We start from the raw sequence: 12,202 nt of genomic DNA, 5'->3' as shown, positions 1-12,202 counted from the left end.
GTGAGGAAAAGTAACTGGTTTCTGACAGTGAGAAGTTATGTATCTTTTTTCAGTCAAATATCTCCCGAGTACTGGAGAGGACAATCAGCATGCTGGACTTACCCCCACTAAACCCCACAAACTAAACACCTTGGGGGAAAAATACAGAGGCTGAAAAATCTTACATGCAATCAATGGCAGGCCAAGAACCAAGCGTGCCAAAATTTCTCTCCAAGCTCTGGCTGTGGTGCCAAACATTATGCAGCATTTGTAGGGTTTTTATCCACCCCTTCCTCCATAAACCCTTTACTTACTGAGAATGGAGGATCCCAGCATCCCCATGCCCACACCTGGCTCCAGTGGCCTGGTGCTTGCAGAGGTCACAAAACAGCACGAGTTGGTGTAGTAGGACCCTACCAAACAGCAGAGCGACTTACTGGTTTTCTTTTTCTAATGTATGCTAAGCAACAAAAATCTGCATATTTGGTCAGTCTTGAACACAAATTCTCCAAGGAGCTCAGAGATTAAATTACCATAGGGTAAACTCCCTTCAAAAGGCACTTTGCAAAGAGGGCATCTTATCTCAATCATATTTGCCTAGGCTGCAGAGGGTCTGATTTTTGCCAGCACAAAATATTCAAAAAACAAAAGCTGTAAGATTTATCTTTCATCATATAAAGTCAAACTTTAAAAGTCAAGTGCTTTAAGCCATTTCAATCATAATGGAATTTCTTTAAAAATTACTTCTGCAGTTTCTGATTTATTTCTTTCCTGATGGGTTTATGTTTTTTTTTTCTTCCTCTTTTTTACTGATTCTCTTCTATCCTGAGGGCTCATGCTCTGCAATATGGCAGCGAAGCTTTTGTGTGTGCAGCACCTACTATAATGGAAAGAGCAAGTGAAACCACAGTTCCAAATACAACATCTTTGACCTTTTGTTGGTTTTACCCCTGCAAGTTGGAATTACTGTAGTAACAAAAATAATGCCAAAAGCTGCTTTTAAACTGGGTGAGTCACTGCTGTTTTAACTGTTTGTGATTTATTTAGTCTCATTGATTTGCAGCATTACTCTGTCTTAAGGTACGCTTATTGAGGTAGATGTTTAACAACATATGTGTTTTGATAGACTAGGTTTAGGAAGGTTGCTTAAATCATGTTGTGGGATCACACCAGAGTGTTGAGCATTGCAGATAAAGCCCCAGACTAGCAATTTGTTTAAGCATCTCACCCGCTGAGAACACTGCATTCTGCCCCTCAGCCTATAGCTGTCTGCCCAAGGGAGCTGACTAGATATGGCTAACCTGAACAAATGCCACATTCTCTCATGCATAAGACATGATGGGAAGGAAAGTTACTGAAAGAGGAAAATGTCCCCCTGAAACTGAGCGGCAGCACATGGTTTGGGACTTGTGTACTACAGGAAATACACACCAGAACATTTCCTCTCTGCTTATTTGCTCTAGTCATCTAGTTATCACCCCAGAGCCCGTGTTTGTGAAAACACGGTGGTATTTTTATAGGATTGCAGGTTGGTGCACCTCGGAACATGGCTCCTCCAACCATAGGCCTCCTCCTCCCATTCCTGTAGGCCTCCAACCCACTGAAGAAAACCAGAACATGGGAGAAGGGCTGATCCCTGTGTTTCATAGATTCATAGATACATTAGGTTGGAAAGGACCTACAAGATCATCTAGTCCAACCATCCTCCTGTCACCATCCCTACCCACTAAGCTATTAAATCCAATCCCTTAGCACCTCATCTAAACGCTTCTTGAACAGCGCTAGGGATGGTGCCTCAACCACCTCCCTAGGCAGGCCATTCCAGTGCCTGACCACTCTTTCAGAGAAAAAATTTTTCCTCAAATCTAACCTAAATCTTCCCCAGTGCAACTTGTGGCCATTCCCTCTCGTCCTGTCATTATTTATCTGGGAGAAGAGGCCCACCCCCTCCTCACCACAACCCCCCTTCAGGAAGCGGTAGTGCTGAAATAAGTCAGGCAATTTGGATATCCTTCCTATCCCTTGTGCCTGCCTTCAACAGAGAGGCCTAGAGCTGAATGCCAAGGAAAAAAAATGCACATAAGTATCCTCAAAACAGCTTTGCCCTCAGAGCCAGCTACTGAGGGTCAGGTTTTAGCACTGTATGTGGATGAGTCATCCCACTGAGGGCAGCAGCATGAATAAAATGAGCAACACTTGACCCATAAAAGTCAGGTTTCGTTCTCATATTGCATTCATTGAAAGGCACTTTCCTTCTTGTTCAGAATAAAAGATGTTTTTGAAGCAATCTGAGCAAGTACAGCAGAGTTTCAGGGGTACATATTAATAGAGAAAATTTACTAACATCTCTGACTACTGTCCACAAAAGAGAGTTCAAACAATCTGCTGTTCTTATTCTATCCAGGGATCACTTTCCTAAATGCTGAATCAAGAGGAAGGAAAATAACTATCTTAAAGGGAAGAAACCCTTCAATTTTCTTGAACAGATTTGGTTTCTTTCTCTATGGGAGAAAAAATGAGAGAAATCAGCAAGAACAAACACTGCACCACAATGTTCTACATTTTCTTGCACAATTCTGCCCTTGGCATTCACTCAAATGGGACTCCACCTAGCAAAAGAACAGGTCATTTTCACTGATCTTCCATCTCCAAGATATACAGCCCTAATCATCCTCATCAAAACATTTCCAAACTGTCTAGCTGAGACAATGTGTGAGGATTCCTCTTTTAGTCAGTTTGCAGTTTAGGAGTTAAAGAGGTATCTGTAATTAATTAATTGCAGTGCCCTGCTAATGGCCAGCACAACCTGTGGCTCCCCTACAAGACTCAGAGAATCTCACTCTGGAAAGAAGCTGCTTTCCAGTAACAGAGGCAGAAAGGGTGACACTGAAACTGCAGAGGAGGCAAGCAGGTGTGGATTATGCAGTCAGCAAAAGAGAGCCAAAGGAAACCACGAACGTGACCATGTTCTTTTTCTTCACAGTTCACAAGAGAGCTTTTAAATAGAGCTGTTCATATTAACCAAAGGAGTTCCATTAGGTACTCCCCCTTGCAACTGTCAGTGAGAACCAAACAGCCTCAGTGCAGGGGGAACCCATACCTGGCAATATCAGGCATCTCTTAGATCTACAGAGACATTAACCATGGGTGTGCATGAGGCTGCAGTGATATCTCTTCTCACCACTTTGTCCCTGAAGTACTTTTCAGATGCCAGGAGAAGGAGCTGAGTGCAGAACTGTATTTGCAGCCTGCTGCACCTCAGACCTGCAGAGCTGGGGGCTGCTGGCTCAAAGATCCCTTCTCCCCATACGTGAAAGACAGAAACTGTTTTCCTTTGTCTCAAAGTTTGCTTTGTAAGGCCTTTTCTGGTGACAAGACTTTGACTGATAACTGCCGGTTGTCTAGGTGGGTGTTACGGTGCCTCGTTGTCTCTGCTTATGGTTGTAAAGATAAGCAGAAATAGGTGCAAATAGTCTTTTCTGGGGGGGTACGGCTTGGAGAAGCTGACCACCACAAAAAGACAACAATGCTCCTGCATGGCAATGAAGGCGACATCCGCTGCTGGCTTACCTGTTGGGCCAGACATGTCACACAAACAAAGAGAAAAGGAAAAAACACCTGAGAAATGAGGGATAAAAGGCCTTCACTGAACTTAAGGATTTTGGGGGAGAAGAACTTTCAGAAAAGAACTTTGGAGAAGAACACCCAAAGAAAAAATATCTTTGAGGAGAACTCCCGAAGAGACTTAGGACGGACCCTGAGGCCTGCTTGCTGCCATCTCCCATCCCCCACGGTGACCTGACAAGTTCCTGAGATCAACGGGCCTACTACAAACCTCGCTGGACCCACGGTGGTGATTATATCTCTCCTGCTTTCTGCCAAGACTCCTTGCTTTTCATCTCTTTTCTATCGCCCACCTTCCCTTCCCCATATCTCTAAGCAACTAGTATTTGTAATAAACTGGTTGGGCTAACATTTGATCCATTGTGTCTTAATCTCGCCATCGGGTACACACATAATCAAAGAACCTCATCTCACTCCTTTATATTGGAGCGTGACACCATAGAAAGAAAATACATCAAACTTTCCTGATGAGTTTCATAGTTCCATCATAAAGAGTAGGTGTTCTGGCACTGCAATTTATGAAAAACATGCTGCTTTGGAACAGCTGAAAAGCAATGAGGATCTATCAAAGCCTCCCTATACTACGAAGAATCACAGTTCCTGGTGTCCTAGTCCCACATCACTGAAGTGTGTGTTTAGCTTTAATGGAGTAAAGAAATACTCTGTGGGATTTCTATTTAAATGGAGCAAACACTGGGAAGGTTGTGGGTAGAGAACATGGTTAGTGGCAAGCAACACCAACAGAATAGATGCCTTGAGCAGTTCTACATTTTTCACAATTAAAATTTGACACATTTTACTATCCTGCCACTGGTTAACTTAAGCCTGCAGAATATTAAATTAAATTACCCATAAAATAATTATATCAGTATTAAAACAGACAATTTTTTTGCAACATGAAGATGAAAGCCCATACCGCATGCCATCTGTAAAAATCAGTAGCCATACAATACTTAGCTCACTAAGCATCAATATTTACAAAAATGTTCAAAGAAAGACATTAAATCAATCAAATCAGTTTCCAATGGAGCTTCAGTAGTTTAATTTGTTAATAACATATTTTAAGGAGCTATTAAATTGTCATGTACTTCAGACTGCACTACAGTTGCTTCCTAATCAGTGTTGATTACCAAGATATTTGTATCTGACATATTTGCTTTCATCTTATAATCAACCTTCCTACTTCCTTCAGTAGTTTAGCAATTTGATTTCTGCAGCAGTGATATCATGAAAAGAACAGTGAAGCAGAGTCCAAAACAGCTGCTCTGAGAGACACCCTGGGGGCCAGCAGAACTACTCTCTCCCTTCATCAGTGTTTCTGTTTTCAGGGATGACAATAATTTCCCTACTTCTGAATGGCCCATTGAGTGTGATGAATGAAAAGCACTTTAGAAAAAGTTAGAGCTATTACTAAAAGCCCATCTTCCTGACTCTGCACAGTGTTAGTCGTGGAGAGTAACTGCAGGCCGATCATACAGCCGCACTCTGGTAGAAAGAAAGGGCATGAAGAATGTGGGAGCTTGAGCCAGCTCATCAAACCTTGGCCATCCATCCCGAGGCAAAAAGGGTAGGGTTTCAACTCTAAGTCCAAATGTGGCATGAAAAAGAGTGTAATGTTGCTGCTGGTATCATCTCATGAATGTAAAACGTTACAGGAAACCCAACCCTTTGCTTCAAATCAGGAACGAAAAAGAGAACTGCACCACAGAGAGGTGTCTGGGGTGTAGCATTCACCACAAAAGACAGCAATTCAGTTGTCTTCATCTCCTCTAGTATAAAGCATTCTGAACTGAAACAGGATCTACATGGTCCTGTCCACTTGCAGTTTTGGGAAACACAGTTAAATCACAACTCCATTAATAGAAGCAGAGACAGAATTTTTATAGGCTAATAGATAAACTAATGGAGGAATGAGTATACACAGCATGTTTCAAACGTTCTCCACTTAAAGCTGTAGCAGGCAGACCTGTGCCTAAAATGAAATGCTTGAATTGTATTTGATACTACATGGCTATGAAGGTAGAATGAGACTTCTTAATTACCATAATTTTCCCCTGGCCTAAAGGCAACCAAATTCCTACTCTTACTCTGGAACATGACTTTGTAGCTTCTAAAAAAACAAACAAACAAAAACAAAAAAAGCACTTCCTGACACGGATTAAAAAAGCCCCTCATCTTTATAAAGACCCTCACCATGCTTTTCTTATTCTTGTAGAAGAACTGAAACTCTGTCAAGAGCAGTGAGACTAATTTGCAAGTGATGTATTTGTAGAATTGTTTAGACTTAAATGCATTTTCTTCAAAATGTTATGTTACTTCCAGGTTGAGTAAATGAGTTTCACCATCATGGCACACCAGCACACCACAGAAAACTAGGGCATGAATTAAACTTCACCACCTCCTTACCAGTTATGTGGCTATAACCTCCATTGGTTGATGCTGCAGCTTTGATTTGACATCTCTAATTGAGTTATTAGATCATGTACTTTACTTCTCAGTCAGTGTAACAGTTAAAACTGGTTTTAAACTTTTTTTTGGGGGGGTGAGGGCAGGGGGGGGTTTGGAGTAGAGCATAGCATGTACATATGTACAAGTTCACATTATTTTAAATTCACATAAAATTATTCATCCTTTGCTATTGACCAGCTCCAGACAAACCCGTCAGTGTGATGCTTTCAAAATACATCTTGAACAAATGCTCTGATTTGGTCCCTGCAACCATAGCAATAGATCTGCGTTCCTATCAGGAGATGTGACATTGCCCACACCATGACTGCAGGTGTATTGCCTGCAATACAAGAAATCAAAAGGGTATGATGGAGGTGAGTGGCAGTCTGGCCAAGAAAGGACTTGGGAAGTGTTGTCTTAATGGAAATTCAAAGTGCACAAAGTGCCCCACTCTGCTGTTTAGAAATATAACAGGAGATATTTCAGGTTTTCTCTGAAGCACTCGCTGCTCTCGCTTCAGAAAATACAATATAAATCAGAATGCAATCACAGAACAGCATGTTCCCTCCTGCTGCAAGGCACAGATGGAAGTGAAGTGCTCAGGGAAGATGCAGTGCAGACAGCAGCAGAGGGAGCACTGGGTCAAGAAGACCTTTAGTAGCCCTCGATCTCACAGACCCCTTAGACAGTGTCTTTAAGCATCTCCTGAAGCAAGGAGGAAGAGAGAAAAAACACTGCAAGTCTATTAGTGTGCACCCATGCAGTCAAGTACTTTAAGATGTTGGAGCCCTATGCCGTGAATGAAAAGAAGGGAGTTGAGCTGCACTTGAGCATCAGCCTAGCTTGTATATGCAAGATAAACTGGCTGTTGAGTGGAGAAGAAGGCACTAGAGCAGAGGACAGGAAAAAGTACCGCCAGGGCTGAAGAAGCCCTTGCTAAAGGACTTAATTTAGTAGTTGGGTAGAGATAGTGATAGGAGGATGGTTGGACTAGATGATCTTATAGGTCCTTTCCAACCTTATGAACTTATGAACTTATGAACTTATGAACTTATAAGCAGCAGAGTAGCACAAGGCCTCACCCAGTCAGCACAGATGTTCATGGGTCACTGAGGCATATGTCACCTCCTCCCCAGTCCAGGCAGCTCTTCTCCTAGAGACAGCTGTCAGTTAAGAGCCTTCTCCTCACATGTGGGAGGGCACTGCTGCAGCACGGCTGGTGGGCTGTGCCTCCACAGTTTGTCTTCTCCTCATGCACCAGGGCCTACACAGTAAATGGAAAACCTGTGCTGAAATACTCCATACTCTAATGGTGCAAAGTTTTGCCATCCACCAGCAGCAGGATGCAAACTGTAGGGATTCAGAAACACGCTGGCAATAAAACTGCTGCAGTTTTATTGTAGTGTTTTGTATCTATATATATGCATTTCAAAATGGTTTGTGTGTGTATACACATAGCGTAGTATCATGGAGTAATTAAGACTGGAAAAGATCACTAAGACCATTGCGTCCAATCATCAGCCCACCACCACTATGCCCACTGTCCATGTTCCTCAGTGGCATATCTACACACGTCTTGACCATCTCCAGACGCATGCACGTCTCATATTTATAGCTACTCAAATTCAAGAAAGTGATCTTCTAGTTTTACTTTAAATTCCACTATTCATTACTTAGGCAGCTGCCTAATCACCAAGTTTTTCACTTAGTTCAAGCCGAAAACAAGTTCTGAGGCCATTTTTAAAAAATGCAACTCGAACAAGACACATGTAGAAGTGAGTGAAGTCCAGAAAACCTTAAATTCAAATGTTTCTGGTAATTTTGGCCACTCTAATCTCTCAGCATGCCTTTTTGCATACTGGTCGCATGTATCCCAAGCATGCTGTGCCTGCAGATGAAGAGTGCCCCTACTGTTCCATGTCTCCCCAGGAGTGTGGGGAAAGATCAGCCCTGAAAGCCCTGGTTCAGACTTTCCATGGCTGCAGCAAAGGGCATTTGTGTCCTACCTCCTCCTCCTTTGGAGCAACGTGGGGATTTCTGATTGACATAAACGTAGATATTATGGATTTTGAAGCTTAAACTCATTTCATTAATCACCCCTCTGTTTTATCTAACATAACTTTTCCTTCCTTCTCCTTTGGAAGACAGGAACACCACACATAGTCCTGCTACAGAGTTTATTTACACTTGGGCCTTGCTTAATCCCTCTGCAAACCATTGATCTGCAGTGACAGGCAGGTAACCCTCTTGTCCTAGACCTACAGACTATATGTCCTAGACACACACATGGTCTTGGCATGGTGTTTTCGCTGTCCTTACCTGCAGTCCATGCCTTGACCAAGCACAGAACTTCTGGGCAGTGCAAGCCTCTTTACCTCTTTGCTTTATGCACAAGCATAGCCCAGTATAAAAGCAGAATAGAGAGACCTGATAAAGCAGAAATACCCATCAAAATATTGTCCATGTGATGCTACTGTCTGGCTCATAGCCATCCCTTCATAACTGCACACAGCTGAAGTACCCTCAAACATGGGGCAAAATGTCAGAAAATGTTTTTTTTCCCCATATGATTTCCCATAGTTGCTTTTCAGTCTCTGTAGACCAGAGCTAATACTAATGAATTAACCTCTGCACTGTGATTTGCCATCGCCGGACTGATGGCTCTGTGCCAGCATAAAGCAAATTCATGACTCATTCCAGTACCGTGACCAGAAGATGATGAGCACTAGCTATATCACCTTCCCTATAGCTTCAGAGAAGAGCAGATGTACACCATACCAAAGACACTTTCAAAACCATTGATGCTTACATTATTTTTTTTTTCAGAGGAGAGAGAAAATTAGATGGAAACTAACAGGAAACAGTGCTGTCAGTATTCTCCATCTGCCTCTTCCACAAGCTGCCCCAGAGAGGACCAAGATGAACTCAGAAAGCTGTGCCAGAAAGCACCCATCACTCACCTTGCAAATAGATGCCTGCCTGGATTTGGAGTACCCTTGGAAGGGCTCTGGGGTCCAGAGAATGAATGAATTTCTCCAGGGTTGATGCCATGGTTGGCTGCAAGGAAGCATGTGGTTTTGGCACTTGAAGGTCAGGGAGACTTTAGAAGATGCAAGTCTTACAGCCTGATGCGTTCTGTGCCGGGGCTGCAGGGTGGGGAGGAGTGGTGCAAGGAGGTACTTCTGCTTCTTTGACCTGCAGGCTGCTTCCTCCCACAGCAGCAGGCAGAGTGCTGTGATGTGGGGACGCCAAGCTGGGGTACCTGGCCCCACCAAGCAGTGTGGGCATCATTATGGGTACTGGGCTTGGGAGCAGGCAGTGGCATCCACCACAAAGCTCCATCTCATTGATTGCAGCTACTGATTCAGCTTGGAAATACCCACCCTGTGGGAAAAAAAGACATTTAACACCTGCCCTGCCTAAAGTGGGAAAAAGGTATCTCATCTGGGTGGGTTGGTTCCTTTTTTCCCTCTAGGAGAGTGGCAAAATAACTCAGTGTTTGTTATCTTCAAAACCACAAAGATGTTTTGAAGAGAAAAAAAGTAACTGTTTTGTTCTCATACTTTTTGTTTCCTAAGTACTGTATCTGGATTTGAGTTATAAAAATGGAGTACATGAGTTTGCCATGTAGACTGACATTAAAACACAATGATGCTATGCAAAATGACCAAGATGGTTTATGTCACTAGTGACTCGTGGGAATTCCAATTTGAGATGCTGAAACCAGGAATGAATTTTAAGAGGCTGCTTCCCAATACAATATGAAAGTCTGACTGCATTAATAGCAAAATCCCTGCACTGGTTCAGATGCTGCTGTTCAGAACCTTATCAAGTGCTGCTATTGAAGCAACATTCCTTGGAAGAGCGAGACCATGCAGTAAACAAGCAGTAGAATCAGATCACCAGGAAAGCTGAAGCATGCTCTTATGTTCCCCGTGCACCACTCTCATGCCACCCTGAGGTGTCAGTGAAAGCAGGAAGGATGTTAGATGAACTGGTGAGTGTGACAATAACCAACTGTTTGTTTTCATGAACCTCTGAGGCTGCATTTCATGTTAAAATTCAGAGGATTATTGCCTCTGAATTAAGCTTTATGTTGTGGTTTACATAGGCAAACAGAACACAGCCTTTCACTCACTCCGACCTTTCCCAGTAGGATAGGGGAAAATAATCAGAACAAAAAAGGTAGAACTAATAGGTAGAGGTAAAAACTATTTACCAAAACAGAAAATGAAGAGGTAAATGATAGTAATAATATATATATATATGTATATATTACAAAACAAGCAATGCACAATTGCTCACCACCTGTCTCCCAGCCAACTCCCCTCAGTTTATAGTTTTTTCACATGATGTCATATGGTATGAAACGTCCCCTTGGCCAGTCTGGGTCAGCTGTCCTGTTCTGTCCCCAGTCAGCTACTTCTGCCTCCAGCCCCCTCACTGGCAGGGCAGCATAAGAAGTTGGAAAACTGATATGTAGGCTTTGTAGAGCTCTGCTCAGCAACAATTTAAACATCAGCATGTTATCAACACGGTTTTTCTCCTGAAGCCAAACACGTACCTGACACTACGAAGAGAATCAACTCTGCCCCAGCTGAAACCAGAGCAGCTTCCGCACACCTTAAAAACCCAAATGCTAAAAGAGGATGGCTTTGAGGTGGCAGGTTAAGCATGGTTCTTGAAGAATTCATTATCGCAATCTTAACAAATGTTGCTGCAGACCATGTGAAATTGGGTTTATAAGCAGGGAGACTGCAGGTGCAGAGCTTCCTGTCCTCAGTTAATGCTGCAGGTGCTGCAGGCAAAACAAATAACAGGGCTTTATGTTTATTAGTAAAAGGCAAGGTAGAGAATATGCAGATCCAACCATTCATACAGGATTGTAACACCCAGGACTCCTCCCCCTTTCCTCCCAACAACACATGTGTGAAATTAAGCAAATAGCTCTGATCCAGGAGAGAGCTGGGGAAATCACACAGGTTCAGTGGTAATCAAAAGGCTGACTGTAAAAAGCTGACAGTTCCAGGGTCCAACTAGAATTGCATGCATAATTTTTAAGCACATAAAGAGGTCCTACTGGAATAGCTGAAACCACACATATTTCAGTGGAACATTTTCATATGCTGAAAATTTTTTTGTACAACTCATGAATCAAAGCCAATTTTCTGCATGTAAATGCTCCTGAGGTTGTCAGGGAGTGTGTTAGAGCCAGAAGCTTGGCTTTACCTCTTCACGTTGTTTTGGTCTATGCTCCAAGAGCCCTTAGAGACATTTTTACTGTTCCTGAATTCACTTGTATTTGGCTCTTCAGTTAGTTAAGACTGCCAGAAACACAAAAGCCATTTAACATAGACTGCAAATGCACATATAAATTAATAACTGTTTTTGAAATCATTCAAAACCAACAGAGCAAGAATACAAACAGGTATGGGTTTTTTGCAAGACAAATTGGCACAAAACCTGCTATAGGCTGATGAATCCAGCAGCACAACAGCAGTGAGACTGCCACAGCTCCATGTCCCCCGTACGGCAGCACATGTCCCCAGCAGGCACACGCACATAGATGCACACCTAAACACAAATACACTGCTGGTCACAGCTCAACTAAGAAACACAATCACACAAGCGCCAACCACCTCACTCTTATCTCATATAGTGGGGTCACCCCAACTGTTCTGTGATGTTCTAGGGGGCTCTGGGCAGGATCTCTTTTCTCTGAGGTGTGATCTGGGTTCCTAGCTGCTGTAGCACCTCTCTGCTTCTTCTTGTGGGCAGATGAGCCCACCTAGATACCCTGGGTAGGGTACCTCTGTGTTCCTTTGTGTGTGTGTGGAGAGAATCTCTTTGTCACACAGCCTAACAAAACTAACTCAAGGTGCAACCCAAGTCAGGAATACTACCCACTGCTCATGTGTTACCTGAGGAATCTTAATGACTGTTAGCACCAAGAGTGGTTCTACCAAATACTTTAGAGGAGCTTTTTCCAGTTTGATGTGCAATGGAAAGTGCTGAGAAAAATCCAATATATTTATTCTTCATCCCAGAAAGGAAGATTGCCACATCATCATCAGAGACTGCTGGTAAAAATGGATGATTAGGGGGGAGGTGACCTACTGAAGATTAAATTCTCAAGAGGATCTTGAGTTGG

The 12,202-nt window shown here is 42.9% G+C and overlaps 1 protein-coding gene across 1 annotated transcript in view; it reads right to left on the bottom strand.

Annotated features, from left to right (window-relative positions):
- Positions 1 to 9,152, bottom strand: part of THEMIS (thymocyte selection associated) — an 80,181-nt gene extending 71,029 nt beyond the window's left edge. The window contains exon 1 of the mRNA XM_065734247.1: positions 9,012 to 9,152. Coding sequence (XP_065590319.1) covers positions 9,012 to 9,102 — 91 coding nt within the window. The 5' untranslated portion in view covers positions 9,103 to 9,152. The remainder of the gene's footprint in view (positions 1 to 9,011) is intronic.
- Between the last annotated feature and the right edge of the window lie 3,050 nt (positions 9,153 to 12,202).

Source organism: Cyrtonyx montezumae, unplaced genomic scaffold, assembly GCF_038088225.1.
Source record: "Cyrtonyx montezumae isolate F1298 unplaced genomic scaffold, pur_monq_1.0 scaffold_0, whole genome shotgun sequence".
In the NCBI taxonomy this organism is placed as follows: Eukaryota; Metazoa; Chordata; class Aves; order Galliformes; family Odontophoridae; genus Cyrtonyx; species Cyrtonyx montezumae.
Note: the sequence above shows the minus strand (reverse complement) of the source record. Positions and strands in the feature narration are given on the sequence as shown.